This window comes from Trichosurus vulpecula, chromosome 7, assembly GCF_011100635.1.
Source record: "Trichosurus vulpecula isolate mTriVul1 chromosome 7, mTriVul1.pri, whole genome shotgun sequence".
NCBI classification, from domain to species: Eukaryota; Metazoa; Chordata; class Mammalia; order Diprotodontia; family Phalangeridae; genus Trichosurus; species Trichosurus vulpecula.
In genome coordinates this window covers 85,286,709-85,303,896 of record NC_050579.1, presented here as the reverse complement: position 1 = coordinate 85,303,896, position 17,188 = coordinate 85,286,709, and the positions used below count along the sequence as shown (strand labels likewise).

The 17,188-nt window shown below is 37.8% G+C and overlaps 1 protein-coding gene across 1 annotated transcript in view; it reads left to right on the top strand.

Moving 5' to 3' along the window:
* KIF25 (kinesin family member 25) overlaps window positions 1–17,188 on the top strand; it is a 126,886-nt gene that overhangs the window by 93,464 nt on the left and 16,234 nt on the right. Inside the window, exons 7-10 of the mRNA XM_036769255.1 lie at window positions 1,064–1,138; window positions 7,659–7,808; window positions 14,342–14,515; window positions 16,303–16,454. Coding sequence (XP_036625150.1) covers window positions 1,064–1,138; window positions 7,659–7,808; window positions 14,342–14,515; window positions 16,303–16,454 — 551 coding nt within the window. The remainder of the gene's footprint in view (window positions 1–1,063; window positions 1,139–7,658; window positions 7,809–14,341; window positions 14,516–16,302; window positions 16,455–17,188) is intronic.

Here is a 17,188-nt window from a genome sequence, read left to right as displayed (position 1 = left end):
GATTAATGGAATACAGAAAAGTCTTCCCAGCCTTTTCTTCATTTCACACCCTCAATCCCAGGATATTAAAGTTGGCTGGCCCTCTGAGATTCATTTAATCCACCATCCTCATTTTACAGATGCAGAAACTGAGGGCAGGAAAAGGAAAGCCCTGCCTAGTAGGATGGCTTCACCTAAGGACTCCCAAATCATCAGATTTAACCCCACTCATGGTGTGGGAAATAGTTCATTTTGGGAAAAAAAAAAAGTCTTGGGAAAGTTTAGTTCCAGCTGAAGTAAAAACTCTGATTTGAGGAAGCTATATGAAATCCTGAAATCAAAGCAGCATTTGCCCAACAGGAGAATCCACTGGTGTTGACAGTATAGGGTTTTTCGCAGGGTGTCCCTTTGTGTTAGTTTTATTGTTTGGCAATATTCTATGTCTCTTTGTGCAATGGACAGTGGTCACTGGATTCCACCTCCACGCTTACTTTGATTATAAACTTAAGAGTCACATTTATACACTAAGTATCCGTAGTAGGAATCAAAGATCTGCTAATCAGCCTGCTAATCGGCCTAGGGGGGAAAAGCATTTAATATGTCCAATCATAAAAGAACACATGCTTATATTGAACGGTTGTTTGGGATACAGTTTCTAGTACTGTTGCTGTAACAAGCTTAACACAGAGTAGGCCATTAAAACCTGCTTGTTGATGTGACAACTTGAACCACAAAAAAGACTCATTTAGTTCTAAGATAAATGCAATGTTTTTAAGTTTTGTAAGCAGTGTCTTTCTCCTTATATTCTACTATGCATTTTGGTTTAAGGGGACAGGAGGAAATAGTCATGCCCTCATTCTCTGTTCTTTGGCCTCTGCTAACTTTGACAGAGTCACAAACCTTATTTTTCTTTTACTTTGAAAGAACATTGAACTCTAATTTTGTTGAGTATTTCAAATGGCACTGGTCATGGGAAATACGCCAGTAATTTTTTTTTTCCCTTCAATCTTGAGTTTGTGCTGCTAAAGTAGATTTATATTCTTTTTTTCTTTCACTAAAATACCATTTCTTCTTTTCCCGTCAGAGTTTATAGTCCTTTGGAATCTCAGAAGATAGTGTTTGGAGATGTGTGCCCCCTGCTTACATCTCTCTTAGATGGGTAAGTTAAGAACAAAAATAATTTTGATCTTGGCACCAACATTTGTAATTAATTTTCTGAAGGAATTTTCTGCTTTTCTGCTTATGCTATATAAACAAGAAAATACATTTACAGTTTTATCATGCAATAGTATAGGCATACCCAGAAAAAAATGTTGCCCAGGTTAAGAGCGTTTCCCCAAAATGTCATTAACACATTATAAACTCCCACCCCCCACATAAAAAGGTGTCAAACCCCATCTGTAATGTCATTCAGCCAATTATCTTTTAGAGCGGCATTCTAATGGAACTGTCCCCTGTAATATTGTTTCACCTGACATCATATTTTCAAAGCACCAATTAACACAATAGATTACACAGGGCTATGCCTATGTTAACAGTAGTTTTTGTTTGTTTTTAGACAAAAATTACAGGTGAACTCTGAAACATCTCTCATATGTGGAGCATAGTTGAATATGCTGACAAAGCTTGTAACTGGCTTAAGTAGTGAATATGACAATGGGTTATTTAGGACTTTGCTTCATAATTGTACTGTTTACCACAATAAGTAGGATTATGACCACTTCTGTAATGGCATTTGCTCTTCTCGCCTGTATTTATTTTATGTTTCAGAACATTAAAAAATATAATAGGAACAATCTGTCAGTAACATTAGCTTCAAGGGAATGTCTCCTTCTGGGAATCAGTGTCCTGTTCATCACAGACAGAGCTCCTGCTCACTTCAAAAGGAGCTTTTCATGGCTATGCAGTAGTAAAATCTGACCTGATTTTGATCTCCTATAGCCCAGGGCAGGGGTGGAGAACCTGGGGCCTTGAGGCCACATGTGGCCTTTTAGGTCCTTGGGTGCGGCCTTTTGACCAGTCCAAGTTTTACAGGACAAATGTTTTTATTAAGGGGATTTGTTCTGTGAAGTTTGGATTCAGTCAAGGGCTACACTTGAGGACCTGGAGGGCCACATGTGGCCTCGAGGCTGTAGGTTCCCCACCCCTAGCCCAGTGGGTTATGAGTCAGTCATGGGGGAAAGGAAATTCATAGAACAATAATTTATAGATTGTCCTTATTCACTAAATAGACTCACAGCAGGCATAGACTTTCCATATCGGTTTTGTAAGCCTGTGTAAAATTCAGTTTTGCAGGTTGCATTGACTTTCCAAAAGAGAGATTATTTATATTTAGAATTATTAAACAAAAGCTCATGCAATCAGCAGCAAAAGAACAGACCCTTTTGTAAAGGCTTTATGTGTATCCATAATATAAAAAGCAACTAATGAACATATAACCTATCACAAGATATAGGTTGTAATATTTTTTAGACCATATCTGTGATCTCGCTAGTATTCCCAGGGAGGGGTATCTCCCAGTGAGGAAACTCCCTCTACCAATTCAGAGAGAATAGTTGTTCTGCAACTGATAGTCTTAGAAAGTTGTCTGGGGGCACCAAGAAGTAAAGTGATTTGTTCAAGTGCACACAATAAGCATGGGTCAAAGGCAAGATTTGAACTCCAGTCTTTCTGAGTCTAAGGATGACTGTCTATCCACTATTGTGGATATTGTCTCTTATGGAGTATTTCACTACATATAACAACACATAATGCAGCACAACATAACATTACAAAACAACACAACATAACACAACACAACATAACACAATATAATGTAACACAGGGTTGGAGATCAGACCTGTGATTTCATGGTATAGAGAACTCTCAAGTGAGGAAACTCCCTCTACCAATGCAGGTAGAACAGTTTTTCTGTATCTTACAGTCTTCTTAGCAATTTGCCTAGACAGAGGACGGAGAAGCTAAGTGATTTGCCGAGGGTCGCCCAGTTAGTCTTCATCTTGGGCAGGGCTTGAGGCCCGGTCTTCCTGGCTTCAAGGCCAGTTCTCCATTCACTATACTATGTTGCTTCTTCAACATGACATGACGTGACATGACATGATGTGACATGACGTGACGTGACATGACATGACCTAGCACACAGCGTGACACAACACGGCATGCCATACCAAATGTGCAGAATCCACATGGATGGCCCACAAAGCTTTCCTTCCCATGATGTCTTGGAGCTTCTGTTTGACCTTTTCTTCCTGAATGCTGGGATTTCCACATTCGTTTAGGAAATATTCTTCTATTGAAAACTTATCATTGTCAGCCATCATTTAAGCAGAAGCAGATTCCAGAAAAGAGACAGAAAAGCTCATGGGTCAAAGCCATCTGTCTCAGAGTTGCTTTTTCATTACAAATATGAAACAGATGACATTATTTTGAGCTTCCATTTCTCCCCATGGGGCTGCTTTTTTTTTTAAATTATGAACTCCAAAATAGTCTGAAACATCCCTATAAGAAATAACATTTTGAATGCCAATGATCTCCTGTGGATACTATTCCAAAAGCCAAAGGAATGCAGATGGATGGGTATAAGAAAGGGGTGGGGGGAGAGGAATGAAGGGTTTCTTTGGTCCTCTGTGTGTGTGTGTGTGTGTGTGTGTGTGTGTGTGTGTGTGTGTGTGTTTCCTTTTTCCACAGATATCTACATCTTTAAACTTGTCATTTGGGAAAAGGAAAACTGTGGAGACAGGAATTGTCATTGATTTTTCGATTAGTTTTCATTGGAGGTAAGAGATTATCAGGGAGATTGATGCTGCCTGGAATTGCTAATGGCTTTTGGAACACTTTCCCTATGTGAATCAGAAGTTTCACTCAATCCAAATTGCGCTCTCTCTCTCTCTCTCTCTCTCTCTCTGTCTCTCTCTCTCTCTCTCTCTGTCTCTCTCTCTCTCTGTCTCTCTCTCTGTCTCCCTCTGTCTCTCTCTCTCTCTCTCTCCCTCTCCCTCTCCCTCTCTCTCTCCTTCACCCTCTCCCTCTCTTTCCCCCTCTCCTCCCATCTCTCTTCCCCCCTCACCTCTCCTTTCTTCCATCTCTCCCTTCTCTCCCCTCCTTCCTCCCCTCTGCTCTTTCTGTTTCCTTTCTGTCTTCTCTTTCCCTCTTGTGTCTGTCTCCTCTCCTCTCCTCTCCGCTCCGCTCCGCTCCGCTCCTCCCCTCCCCTCGCCTCCCCTTTCCTCCCCTCGCCTCCCCTCCCCTCTTTTCCCCTCCCCTCCCCTCCCCTCCCTCTCTTCCTCTCTCTCTCTGTCATCCATCTCAGAACAAACAAACAAGCAAACCCCGGAATAACAGCTTTTTATTGCTATGATGAGTCTGCCAGGTTGAACAGAAAAATTTGAGCCGAGGTCCAGTGAAATTTTAGATTTTCACAGGGGCCGTGCACCAAGTAAGCCTTAGCATTGATCTCTAAACTTTTTTTTCAATTTACAAACCCAACTGTGAATTTAAATTTTCTAGAAAAATTACTGGTACAAAGAAGCATTACTTTATATCCTAAACTTCTCCCAAATGTTAAGAATCTCCTAGTTTTTTCCCCTTATTGGTGGCACACACACACTCTATGCTTTGTCAGAGAAATCAGAATAACATAATTAAAAGGGATTTTAATAATGCATGTGGTCCTTGAGGCAAGATCATCTTGAAGCCATGACAGGTCAATAGCACTTCATTTCTTGGAGCCTCAGTTTCCTCATCTGTAAAAAGACAGGAATTAGGAGACAGTGGTTTCCATGGTATCTCTTAGTTCTAAAAGTCTATGATCCTAATGCAGCTTACTACCATAATGTCTTCCATTTACTTATTGTCTTAAGAGTGCTTTAAATACACTAGCTCATCTGGACCTCAGAACAGCCCTATTAGGTATGTAGTCCAAGCATCATTATTCTTTTTTATGAATTAGGAAATTGAGGCTCAGAGCAACACACTCACAGTCACATGGCTAGTAAATAGAAGAACTAAAAAAACAACAACCCTGTTTAATACAATTGGTGAAAACTAGTTTCTGTGGATATGGAAACCATGTATTATTGTTAGAAAAATGTAGATGTTATAACAATCATTGGAAATTGTGGTCTTGGTCAGTCCTGGTACTTGTCAGGCTGCCAGAATAATGCTAATGATTTCTAAAAATATTTTTAAATCAAAATAAAATCCATAGACATTCACAAGGTAGGGTCTACGCATGTACTAGGTAACCACAGTTCTTAAGAGCAAACTATGTCATTCAATAATGATACCATCAGTACTTACCAAAGGACAGCAATTTGATTGGCTTATTTTAGACGCAGTGGGATGTAGGACTGCCTTCATGACTTCAAGTCCAATGGATTTGGGTTCCAATTACTAGATTTCTGGTCCTGTGCAAGCTCCACCGCCTCTCCATTTCCAGTGCGTCCTCTGAAATACGGCTAGGTCCCAGTTAAGTGTACAATTAATCCCTTGGAGTGGTTGCATTATTAAAATTTGCACTATTCAAAGATAAAATTATTTAAAATATGGTCATTGGTTCAATCTAAATGGAAAATATGCAACATGACTTCAAATACTATGACCACTTCAAAGAGGGATTCATTATTCACACTAATTGAGACTTAGCCCTACCCACCTCAGAGAGTACTTGTGAGGAAATCGATTTGTGAACTCTAAAGTGCTCTATAACTATGACTTGTTGTTTACATTATTACTACCAAAATATTACTACTGAAAAGGTTCTGCTGGGATTTCTACCAGTTCCCTAGAAAAGGGAGGGAATAGTATTAATACATTCAAGTAACCCCCAAACCACCAAGGAAGGGGAAGAACTGATAAAATATATGTAAGAGAGTAAGAGATTTCTCAAATGGTTTTCTAGCAAAACTCTAAAACATGTCATAAGATCCTAGATTTGGAGGTAGAAGAGACATCAGAGGTTTTAAAGACCAATGCCCTCTTTTTATTTTAAAAATTTTTTTAAATTCTGAACTTAAAACAACAGAAAGAGACCATTCCCATACACAGAGCAGAACACAGAAAGAGGATTCTTTATGAAATTGTAGCTCTCCATTTCATACTCCTTACTTTTTAAAAAGCATACAATAAATTTTACGCATTGTTTTTGAAATTGCCTTGCTTGTCTGTGCTTCTTTCTGAACTTCCTTATGTTTTCTTTTGTGCATTAAAAATATTACAGTGACTTTTTGTGGCATTACTATTGATAATGGAGAGGAAGAGAGAAAGAAGGGGAAAAAAAACTCAGCTCTGGAACAAATAAAGTTAAACAAAATAAATCCATGCACTCTGCCCAGAAATGAATGTTTCTGTTGCTTGTGTCCATCATCTCTCTGTCTGGAGGTGAATGGCGTACTTCATCATCATCAACATCATCATCATAAGTCCTCTTATCCAAAGGCAAAGAATGCCTACTACAACAGTAATGAGACCACTTCCTTTACATAATTGGTTACATTTTATTTCTCCATACCATCCACTATTAGGCTAATTGTGGTTAAGGGTTTTCTACATTGTTAGCCCATCCAGATATTGTGAAATGATTGTGATTCCTATTTTCCCCCTCCATAGTATGTAGGATTTCCCCAAATAATACTTAAATTCTTTGAGCACAGGGACTGGTTTTATTTCTGCCTTTGTATCCCCAACACCCACAACGCCTGGAATATGGTAGGTAATTAATAAATGCTTGCTGATTGATTGGAATTAGACACTTCTGTCTTGTAGCAACTTCTACAACTTACACTCCTATGCCCTGGTTTTATTTTTTAAAACTTTTTAAATTCTGAACTTAACAAAAAAGAGAGCATTCCCATACACAGAGGAGAACACAGAAAGAGGATTCTTTATGAAACTGTAGCTCTCCATGTCATACTCCTTACTTTTTAAAAGCATACAATAAATTTTACGCATTGTTTTCAAAATTATTTTGCTTGTCTGGGCTTCTTTCTGAACTTCCTTATGTAGCAATGTACCTAAAGGACAAGGAATTAAAGTTATTTGCCCAGGGACATGGTCTTCCTGGCTTCAAGTCCAGCTCCCTATTGGCTACATTCTCCTGCCTCTATAACACACCATACCATGTATGACATGACATGGTAGAGCATAGCATGGCACAATACAACATGACCTTAGCTCATTTGACATCATATATTAGCTAAGTTTGTTAATTGAAAAAAGTTTAGAGATCAATGCTAATGCACAGTCCATATGAAAATCTAAATTAGCACTGGGCCCCCGCTTAAATTTTTCTCTTCCACCTAGCAGACTCATTATAGCAATGAAAAGTGCTGAACATTGCTATTCTGGGGAAAGGTTTCTTTGATTGATTGTTTGTTTGTTTTGAGATGAATGGTCCAGATGGGGACAGTGAAAGTGTGATCTGGATTAATTGAAACCTCTGATACGCTTGGGGAAAGTGTTCCAAAAGCCATTAGCATTTCCATGTAGCATCAATCTCCATGATGAACTCTTAACTCCAATGAAAACTAATCATTAAGGGGAGGTGGGGGCAGGGGGAGAATCAATAACACTTTATCTATTATCCTTTTTTTCCCTTTCCCAAATGACATGCCTAAAAATGTGGATATCTGTGGAAAAAAGGTTAAAAAAAGGCAAAAAAAAAACCCAACAATGTTTTTTATTTGTAGGTATAATGTTTGTATTATGACTTATGGACAGACTGGGAGTGGAAAGAGCTATACCATGCTGGGACCGCATTCAGAAAGTGATTGTATTTCACCATCAGAAGCTGACCAGGATATGGGAATCATTCCCAGAGCATCTGGAGAGCTTTTCAGGTACTGCTATAAAAGTAGTTATGCAGAATCAGGAGCAAGAACTCACAGAACCCGAAAGGAAAGTGGAGTATGGATGGGTGCTAATCTCTGAACATGAGGATGAAATCTCCTTTTTAATGAAATTATATGCTTGACTATCTACAGCACATATTTTGCAAACCTAATGTACAAGCTATGCAGACATGTTTCTGGAGGCTGTCATCTCTGTATTTGTCAGGATTTCATTTATAACTCTTCCTCAATGCATTGTAAACTAGCCACATCTTATGCAGGAGGGCTCCTCCTTAGTCAATTTTCCTGATTGAGGTCAAGCTAACAAGACCAGGTATTTCCACTCAACCTCTATAACTTTTAGAAAGTGTAAAGGTCAGGGATAAAGTGTCTTTCTTTTTCTTTGCCTTCTCTTTCAGTAGAAAATGTATTGTCTTTTTCTCTTTCAGAGATGCAGCCAATTCCACATGTTGAAAGGAAATTCTTATCTTTTAAGACATTCATTTTACTAAAATCAAGAATCTGAGCCCCTGTGTACATAACTTGTCCTCAATATCGACAAGTTACTGGCAGAGCCAGAAAGAGCTTATAGCCTTGAACATTCCATTCCTGTGACCCAACTGACGGATGCACACTGCCTTAGCACTCACATACTCTCTTAGCACTATATTAATTTGTATGTATTTACATCCTCTCTTGTGTATTTTCCTAAATCTACTTCACGGCTGTCTGCTATATGTATTCTATATATATTCTAACTAGACTATAAACTCCACGAGGGCAAGGACTTTGTCTTCCATTTCTTTTGTGTTTCCTTGTAGAGTACCTCCCTCATATTAAATCAAATGCTATGTTTCATACATGCCAAATGATGGTTGTTCCATCAAAATATTTCTGGGAAACACACACACACACACACACACACATACACACACACATACACACACACTTTTTGCTGTTTGAAGGAGCTAGATAGTGGGAACCAAACATTCCCCATCGTCATTAGGTATGAGATGACCTGGTAGATGAGCTGTGTAAGTAATTCTTTCTCAGTTTGAACAGGAGGCAAATGGTGAAAGGTCTCTGTGTATCATTCAGATCTATCACATTTTGTCTTGTGAGTTCTATCTTCCTTTGACTCAGAATCCAAACAACACAGCTGATTGAAAATATGCCAGAGGCCTATCAGTGCATGTGTGCTCATTACATCTGGCCAGGAGACACTGGGCACAGCCAAAAAGAGATAGGGGAATATTAGATTTGGGTCCTCTGAAAAGGGTCATAGAGGAAATTTCGGCTCCATCATTACTATTGCCAGATATCCGCCTTCATTCTTATGTAGTAAATTCTCAATTATCATACTCAGGGAGAGAATCAGTTCCCATAGATAACATAAATGGAGCTTTCTTCCCTGCTACAGGAGCTTTGGGGCTTAGAAAGCAGGGAGATCAAATAGCAGGGAGCCTGGGTAGTCTCCAGGCAGCATCCAGGCTGGGAGTTGTAGAGAATTATTATCTTCTTCTGCACTCTTTGATGTCTGTTCTCTTCTTATCTTGCAGCCCTGTGGTTCTCAAAAGGCAAGACAGTATTCTCTTGATTGAGAGGAGAGCCAGGACTAAATAGCAAGTTATGTAAAAAAAGTTTAGGATGAGCCTGCAAATGTGATAGGTCTGTACTGGTGGGGGTTGGTGGGGGTGGGGATGGAGTTAGCACATCCTTAGATTGTATGAATAGAAAAACTTTGAACCTCTGCTTTCCATTGAATACTTTACACCTTGTATTGTACTTGCACCCCACCAGATTATAAACTTCTTGAGGGCACACCATATTGTTTCATCTTGATGTGCCAAGTACCTACCTATCTATAATGCAGGGTGCATCCTTATAGCCAATTTATATATGCCAACTAGTATGACAGAAAAACCAATTAGACTTACACTTCTCAATGTATACAAATCAGACTTTATTAATTATAATTTTGTTAATTAATATGCAAACAATAAAGCATCTGCCCTTCTAAGAACAAAATACCAATCTACTTCTTAGCAGTAATAGTGAGATTTGAATGATACACAGAGACCTTTCACCATTTGCCTCCTTGTTCAAACTAAGAAAGAATTACTTACACAGCTCATCTACCGGGTCATTTCATACCTAATGGCAATGGGGAATGTTTGGTTCTAAGAACAAACAACCCAGTTGCTTCTTAGAGGTTCCAGTGAACGTCTTATACAGGTCTTCATGCCAAAGTTGCCTCTCTGCCCAGACAAATGTCTCTCTCTCTCTCTCCAACCTGGTCGTTGGGCAAGTCTCCATCGATCAGCACTGCCTTTGAGAGAACATGGGCTTCTTGAATCTCAAGTGCAGGAGTCTGACCTAGTTATGATCCAGGAGCAAACTAATAGTGAGGGATTCCTGTTGGGTTTCTTCTAGTTCTAGCTACAGGGGTTTCTAGTTGGTTTACCACATCATTTGATTAAGTAGTTCATTACATAAGCTACTGATAATCTATCATTGGGTCCACACATGCTTGTCAGTTGTTTATGACACATATGTCGTTTACTAGATCGTACCATACTGTTTTTTCTCTTATTATTAAAATACAACTTATAGGAAAATAACTTACTCAAAACAACTCATTACAGAATGAAAGTTTAAAACAAAAGAGACAGTTTTGCTAAGTTGACAAATGTATTCTATCTTATTAAGTTAATAAAACTTTTTCTTAATATACAAACATAGTGACTTACCATAATGGGTGATTAATAAGTATTTATTAAATAAAATAGAATTAATGAAAAACAAACATTCATTTATTAAAAATGACTGCTTAGTATTGTATAGAACAGATCCTCAGTCTAGGTTCTGCAACACTTAGGATTCCATTTGTCATCTTAAGGTATGATAGAAAATTCTCAAAAACTTCTGAGAAAGAAGGTACCGCCCCAGCCCCCACCCTTTCACCTCCTTTTTCTATGAAATTTCCCCTCGTTACAATGTAAGCTCCTTGCAGGCAGGAACTGTCTTTCTTTCAACTTGTGTTTTTGTGTTCCAAGAGTTTAACACAGTCTAGTAAGTGCTAGCATGCAATGGGAAGAACATAGTAAATGCTTAATAAAATCAAAACAAAATTGATTTTAATTTACTTTTAACTCTCATAACAAATATTCTGTTTATTTATAGAGGAAAGAGTATCAACAAAATCAAACCAACCACAGTGATTTCCCAAAAAGAATGCCAAAGAAATGTGAGAATCCCTAGTACAGGGGAATATATCCATTTAATTGGTTCAATTTTGTTATTCTTCAACTCATTTTTGTGATGCCATTTACAATCAATCATAGTACAATTATAGCTTTATGAGGGAAAAACTGTGAAAATCTTTACAGAGTAGTAGCTGTATCTTTACTGATAGCTTTTTATATGGCAGTAAGTAAAGTCCATAAAACCTCTTTTCCAAAGTTCACTTTCTTTCATCTTAATGAGTTCCTTTTGCCCATAAATCCTTTTTACAAAGATATCAATTTTTCCCTTTTTATATTGCAATATATTTGATTTAATTGTAGTTTCAGTAGCTAATAAATAACTCAGCTCCAGCAGTAGGTCCTTGGAAAAAAAATCCAAAAGTGAATGGTGTTGACTATAAAAAGTTGTATTTCAGGAAAACAGTTTGATCGATTTCATTTGGCCTTCCTCTAGAACCCCATGAATTTATGTGATGAATGAATTAGTATGGCGAGGGCAAGGTACAAGGTAGTATATCATTTCCATCTTCTAAGCAGAAGAATTTAAACTGTTCTCAACTTTGAATTTGCTAAATATCTATCCTTCATAAGATGTCTTAACCAGAAAATATAAAATAAATGGGTTTCTCTTGCAGCAGCAGCCCTCTTTTTACCTTCATTCATTCATTCACTCAACACATTGTTGAAATGTTTGTGTTAATAATTAAATTCACAATAGAAAAAAAAATACAGTTATCCCTTCCACATCATGACTTTCCCCATTGTGGTTTCCGTATATCATGAGTCAGCATAAGAAGTTAAATGGGAATTTTGGGGGAGTTTTGTGGAAGCTGCAGATGACGTATGGAGACCAGCAGATAATACAGAGCCTATGACCAAATACTTAACCCAAATTTTACAATAAAGTACTGTAAACACCTCATAAAAGAAAAAGAAGAAATTTAGACTTCTCTGATATGAAGGGAGGGCCAAAAACTTTTATATGAATTTTCCAGATTGTGGGGGTACCAAACCACTAACTTCTGTGATGTGAAAGGGATAACTGCAAAATTGGTTTGAAATTTCTGACTGATGGACTACATAAAAGTTTGACAAGAAATAAAATGATTCATCTAGGTGTGGGCTGTAATACACAAAACAAGTTCTAGTCATTTAAATATATATATACATTTCCACTGTATTAAAAAAAGTTTTTCCATACCAAAGCATTAATGAACCAAATGCTGAAGTTGGCCTTATCTTCAGTACCTTTAACACTTCACCTAGAGTAGAAGATGGGGGAAGGCAGTGTCTAGGGCACTGTATAGAAATTTACATAGTGTAAAAAATACAGGAAGGCTATGTAAAACTAAGAGGTGTTAAAGAGATAATCGCAAGAATTTATTAAGTACCTACTATGAGCCAAGCACTCTGCTGCTCACTGGGGATACAAAGGCAAAAAGTCAAAATAATCCTTGACCTCGAGGAATTGACAGTCTAGCTAGGAGAGATAATATGTATACATATAATACATACATGTGTGTCCATGTGTCTATATATACATATACATATGCAGACAGAAACTTGTGTGATTAGGTATGTATATAATAAACTATATTGGAGGAGAGGGGAGGAGTAGAGAAGGCTTTGTGCAGAAGGGGGCTCCTGAGCTAAGCCTTGAAGAAATCTAGGGATGTTAAGAAGCCAAAATGACGAGGGAGTACATTCCAAATAGATAAATCTTTAGGCTGAGATGATAACTGAAGAAAAAAAGCTAAGTAAAAATTATGTCTTTTCTCTAAATCACAGGAGATGACATAGCTTAATGTAACATAACAACTATATTTTATCAAGTAAGATTTTCCTTTTAGCATCCTTTTAACAGTTGTTTCCCAGATTGGAAAATGCCAAAGACATTTTACACTCACCAGTGCAGAAGAATATGTCCATTTAATTGGCTAAACTTTTTGCTATTCTTTTTTGTGGTGCTATTTGCTACCAGTTTGCTCCAGTAGCAGAGAATATTTGAATGGCAAGCATGAATAGAAGTCTGAAGACTTTGGTTATTTCTTTAATTTTATTACTCAGCAATTCTAAACCTCCCATTTCTTATTTCCCCGTCTCAAAGAGAAAGGTTTGTTTGGTTTTTTTTTTAATAAAAAGGTGGGTTTTTTTTAAATAAAAAGATGAAAGTAAAATGGAAATTTCTTTCCTTCTGTTGTCTGTTAATATTGTAACCAACTGCCCTAAATTCTGAGCTTATATCCTCCTCATTTTCCTTTTACTCTGAGTATAGTAGGGAACTATCCCCACTGACACACAAAAAAGAAAACTTGTTGATATGTTCTTAGCATTTTTCTTAAGTCTTAACTCATTCTAGATTTAGTCTTCCTGACACTATTGTCATAGTTTCTTGTCGTTCCTTTGTATTTGTCCTTGGTTATTTGTCTTCCTGGTCTATTTGAAAACTGACTCCACTAAGGGTTTGGTTAGGAGATAGCTAGGATGGATTTTCTCCAAGCAGGAAGAAATCCTGCCATCCTAATCTCCCAGCCTAGTCCTCGTAATATTCTTTTTATGTGACTCTTGAATGTAAAAAGAATCAGGAGTCGCTCAGTAATTTAAAGCTAACCCTGCAGCCTTGGAATATGGCATGGATCTATGTTATGCATGAGTATTATATAACAATTCCCTGAAAACATGACAAAAGCTTGAATGGTTAGGACAATTTGCAACCAAGATAGAGTAGACAGTAATTTTGATGAGGTCACCTCCAAAAGAACTATATAAGTGGAAAGTTTGTGGAAAAAATAGAGATAACCAGGGTAAATCTCAACCAAAGTGGAATATATTCCAAAAGAACATAGAAAACATGTAGCAATGCTAAAAGTTGCTATGCTTGCTGTTCTTGGAAATCTATCTAGTGCTAAATCTCACGTACCATAGTTTTACTTCAAGGAAACATGCCTTTTGTGTTCTTCATCATAAAAGTGTTCAGCATTCTAAAAGTACCAGTGGTTTGTCTACATAGCCCAGATAAAATCTTTGTCCCCAATATAATTATTTGCTCTATAATTTAAAGCCATGTTTGTGTTCTTGTTGGCTTTATATCTTGATGTTAGCATAAACATTATTGTAAGCTCACTGACTTTAAGAATCTAAGTGATTTCTGGGATTACAATCATTTCATAGTGAAAGTTCCTATTTTAAGGACCCCTTGCTGACCTTGAGGGATTGCCTTCTGGTCTATTTATGGTCTGGTCTTTTTTGTTTTTCCTTCTCTCTTCCTTTTCTTCTCTTCCTCCTCCCTCAACCCAGACTTCTTTCAGAAAACCCAACAGTAAACCCCAGGGTTGAGGTTTCTGTAGTTGAAATATATAATAATGAACTCTTTGACCTTCTGGCCAAGGACAGCTCTGGAATATTTGGTGTAAAGCGTGATGTAATCACAACGAAGGAAGGAAAGAGTAATGTACCTCTGTTGACCTATGAGTGAGTACATCATATAACCTCTTAATGGAAATGTTCCTTCTTCTACCAGGTAAGAAAGACACATATGACACATTCCCACTATTCTAGACATCCAGAGCAGCCACATCAAGCTTTTCATCAGTGGGGTGACAGGTACCCTAGCAAGACCATTATTACTCCCCAATCCACTATCTAACCTACTGCCATGTCATCATGGTCAAAAAGGTTGAAGTGCTTGGCTTCCAAAGCCAACTATGTTTGGGTTACTTAACACACAACACACTTTTAGGGGAAGGTATTTGTTTTCTTAGGTGACTATACAAGTTATTATAAACTTTTCTGGTCTTTATAAGTCACCTGATGCATGATGCCTTCTTTAAATGACACAACAAAGTTGTAGCTAGAATTTTTATCTTATAAATATGTGTACAAATAGATTTATGTAAATTGAACAGATTTTTAATGAACTTAGAGAAGCTTTTTATTTGAAAAGATTTCTATGGTTAATTCCTAGGTGGCTCGGGGGGTAGAGCACTGGACCTAGAATCAGGAAGGCCTGAGTTAAAATACAGCCTCTGATACTTATTAGCTTTGGGCAAGTCACAGCCTATGTTTCCTCCTTTGTAAAATACGAATAATAATAGCGCCTATATCCCAGAGTTGTTGTAAAGATAAAATGAGAATAATATTTGTAAACCACATGGCAAACTTTAAAAGGGTGTAGAAATGCTGGCTATTATTATTATTATTATCAATACAAATAATAAATGAAAAATTATTTTACTGAGAAAACAGTTCTATGTCTTATAAATTTTAATTTTCACCTAATAGACTTGCTTAAAACAGGGGCACACCAATATTTGAAATCCAGAGAGAGAAGGAAATTTTAAAATGTGAAAAAGATACAGAATTATGTTTTACATATTTTTCTCAAACAGCAGGAACAGTAAAGATTTCTTACTGTTAACTTTGTCTATAACCCTGCTCACACTAGTGGCACTATATTCCTCTTTCAGGACTTCCTCTGTTTGGCCCTATATCCCTCTTGGGTTACTACATTTTGCATCTCTGGTTGCTAATGGCACCTGTTAAAGTCTACAATAAGTGCTAGAAAAAAAAAGTTATTACAAAAAAAAATAAGCAAAGGGGAGAGAGAGGGAGAGAGAGACAAAGAGAGAGACAGAGAAAGAGACAGAGACAGAGATAGGGAGAGAGAAACAGAGACAGAGAGAGAGATGAGGAGTTGGGGGGCGGGGAGAGAGGGAGAGGAACAGAGAGGGGTGAGGGGAGAGAGACTATGTGAGCCAAGATCAATGATATGAATTGACAGGCAAACAAGACTGATAACACAGTAGGTCCAATCTAAGTTATGTATCCATAATTCTCTGTAGGCCTTCAATAAATTTCTGTTAATCTTTCATTTGAATGAAAACCACTTTTAAAGAAGTACAAAAAGCCCAGAAGGCCCATATGAAAGTCATAGTTATGTGCAAACCACTGAGGAAAATCCAGACTGTCTCCTCAAGCTGATTTGTTAAGTGTATACCACAGAGCAAGCAAAATCCTTTTGGCTTTATTTATAATGTATTTTGTGTCTGGGCTTTCTTCTTATTTTTTAAACAAACTAAGTATCTCAACTGAGTTTATATAATGGAATTCTGTCAAGCCATATTGTGTATGAGAAGTTGGAAATTAGGGTACATAGGATGATCTCCCTGCCTTGCCCCAAACTTAGAAGGGTGGGTTAACTGTAGAACATTTCTTGTTTTCTTAAAAAAGCTGTTACCTAATGATGGTTCATTCTCCAGGCTTGTAGAAAATCCTGCTGAATTTATGAAGCTTATCAATAAAAGTCTGCAGCTCAGAGTGAAGCACCCCACCCTGGTTCATGCTGACTCTTCACGTTCTCACTTGGTGGTTACAGTTACTCTCACATTATCTGTCCCTTTTGATAGCTTTGGTAAGTAGAATGAGCTATTTCTAAAATAATTCCTATTTCATTATTTCTCCTGGCACATTGTAGACACTTAACAAATGTTTATTAAATCAGATTGAATTGAAAGACGGAAGGTTTGTTCTTATCCCCTCTGACCGTTCTCTCTCTTGCACTGCAGTCTCAGATCTCCTGGAGTCTTAAAAGGCTTTTGACCCATCCCAGCACGGCCTTACTGTGTGACCTGCTGTGGTATCTCTGTGTCCTATCTCCTGATGTATTAAGGACTCTGCTCAAAGCTTACCCAGCTCCAAAATCAGACAAGGAAACAAGATGTTGGAGGAGACCTAGCTGAGGGCTTGCTGTGGGGAGGAGGAGAGAAGAGTCTTGCAGGGATGATACAGCTTAAGAGAAATGGTTCCATGGATTTCTCTGTATACAGAAGGACTGTCCCCATTCAGCTGTTGTGACAAGAGGTTATATATCTGGAGGTCAGAAGGTATGGGGAATAACTAGTACAAAGTACAATAACAAAGTAAGCATTTAGTAAATCCTTATTGGCTGTTTCTCTACAGAAACAGCCAATAAGGATTTACTAAATGCTTACTTTGTGCCAGACACCGTGCTAAGGGGTAGAGATACAAAGAAAGGCCCTCAATAGTCTATGTTCTAAAGGAATTCACAATCCAGTGGGGGAGGCAGCATGCAAACAACTGTGTACAAATGAGACACACACACACACACACATACACACACACTAA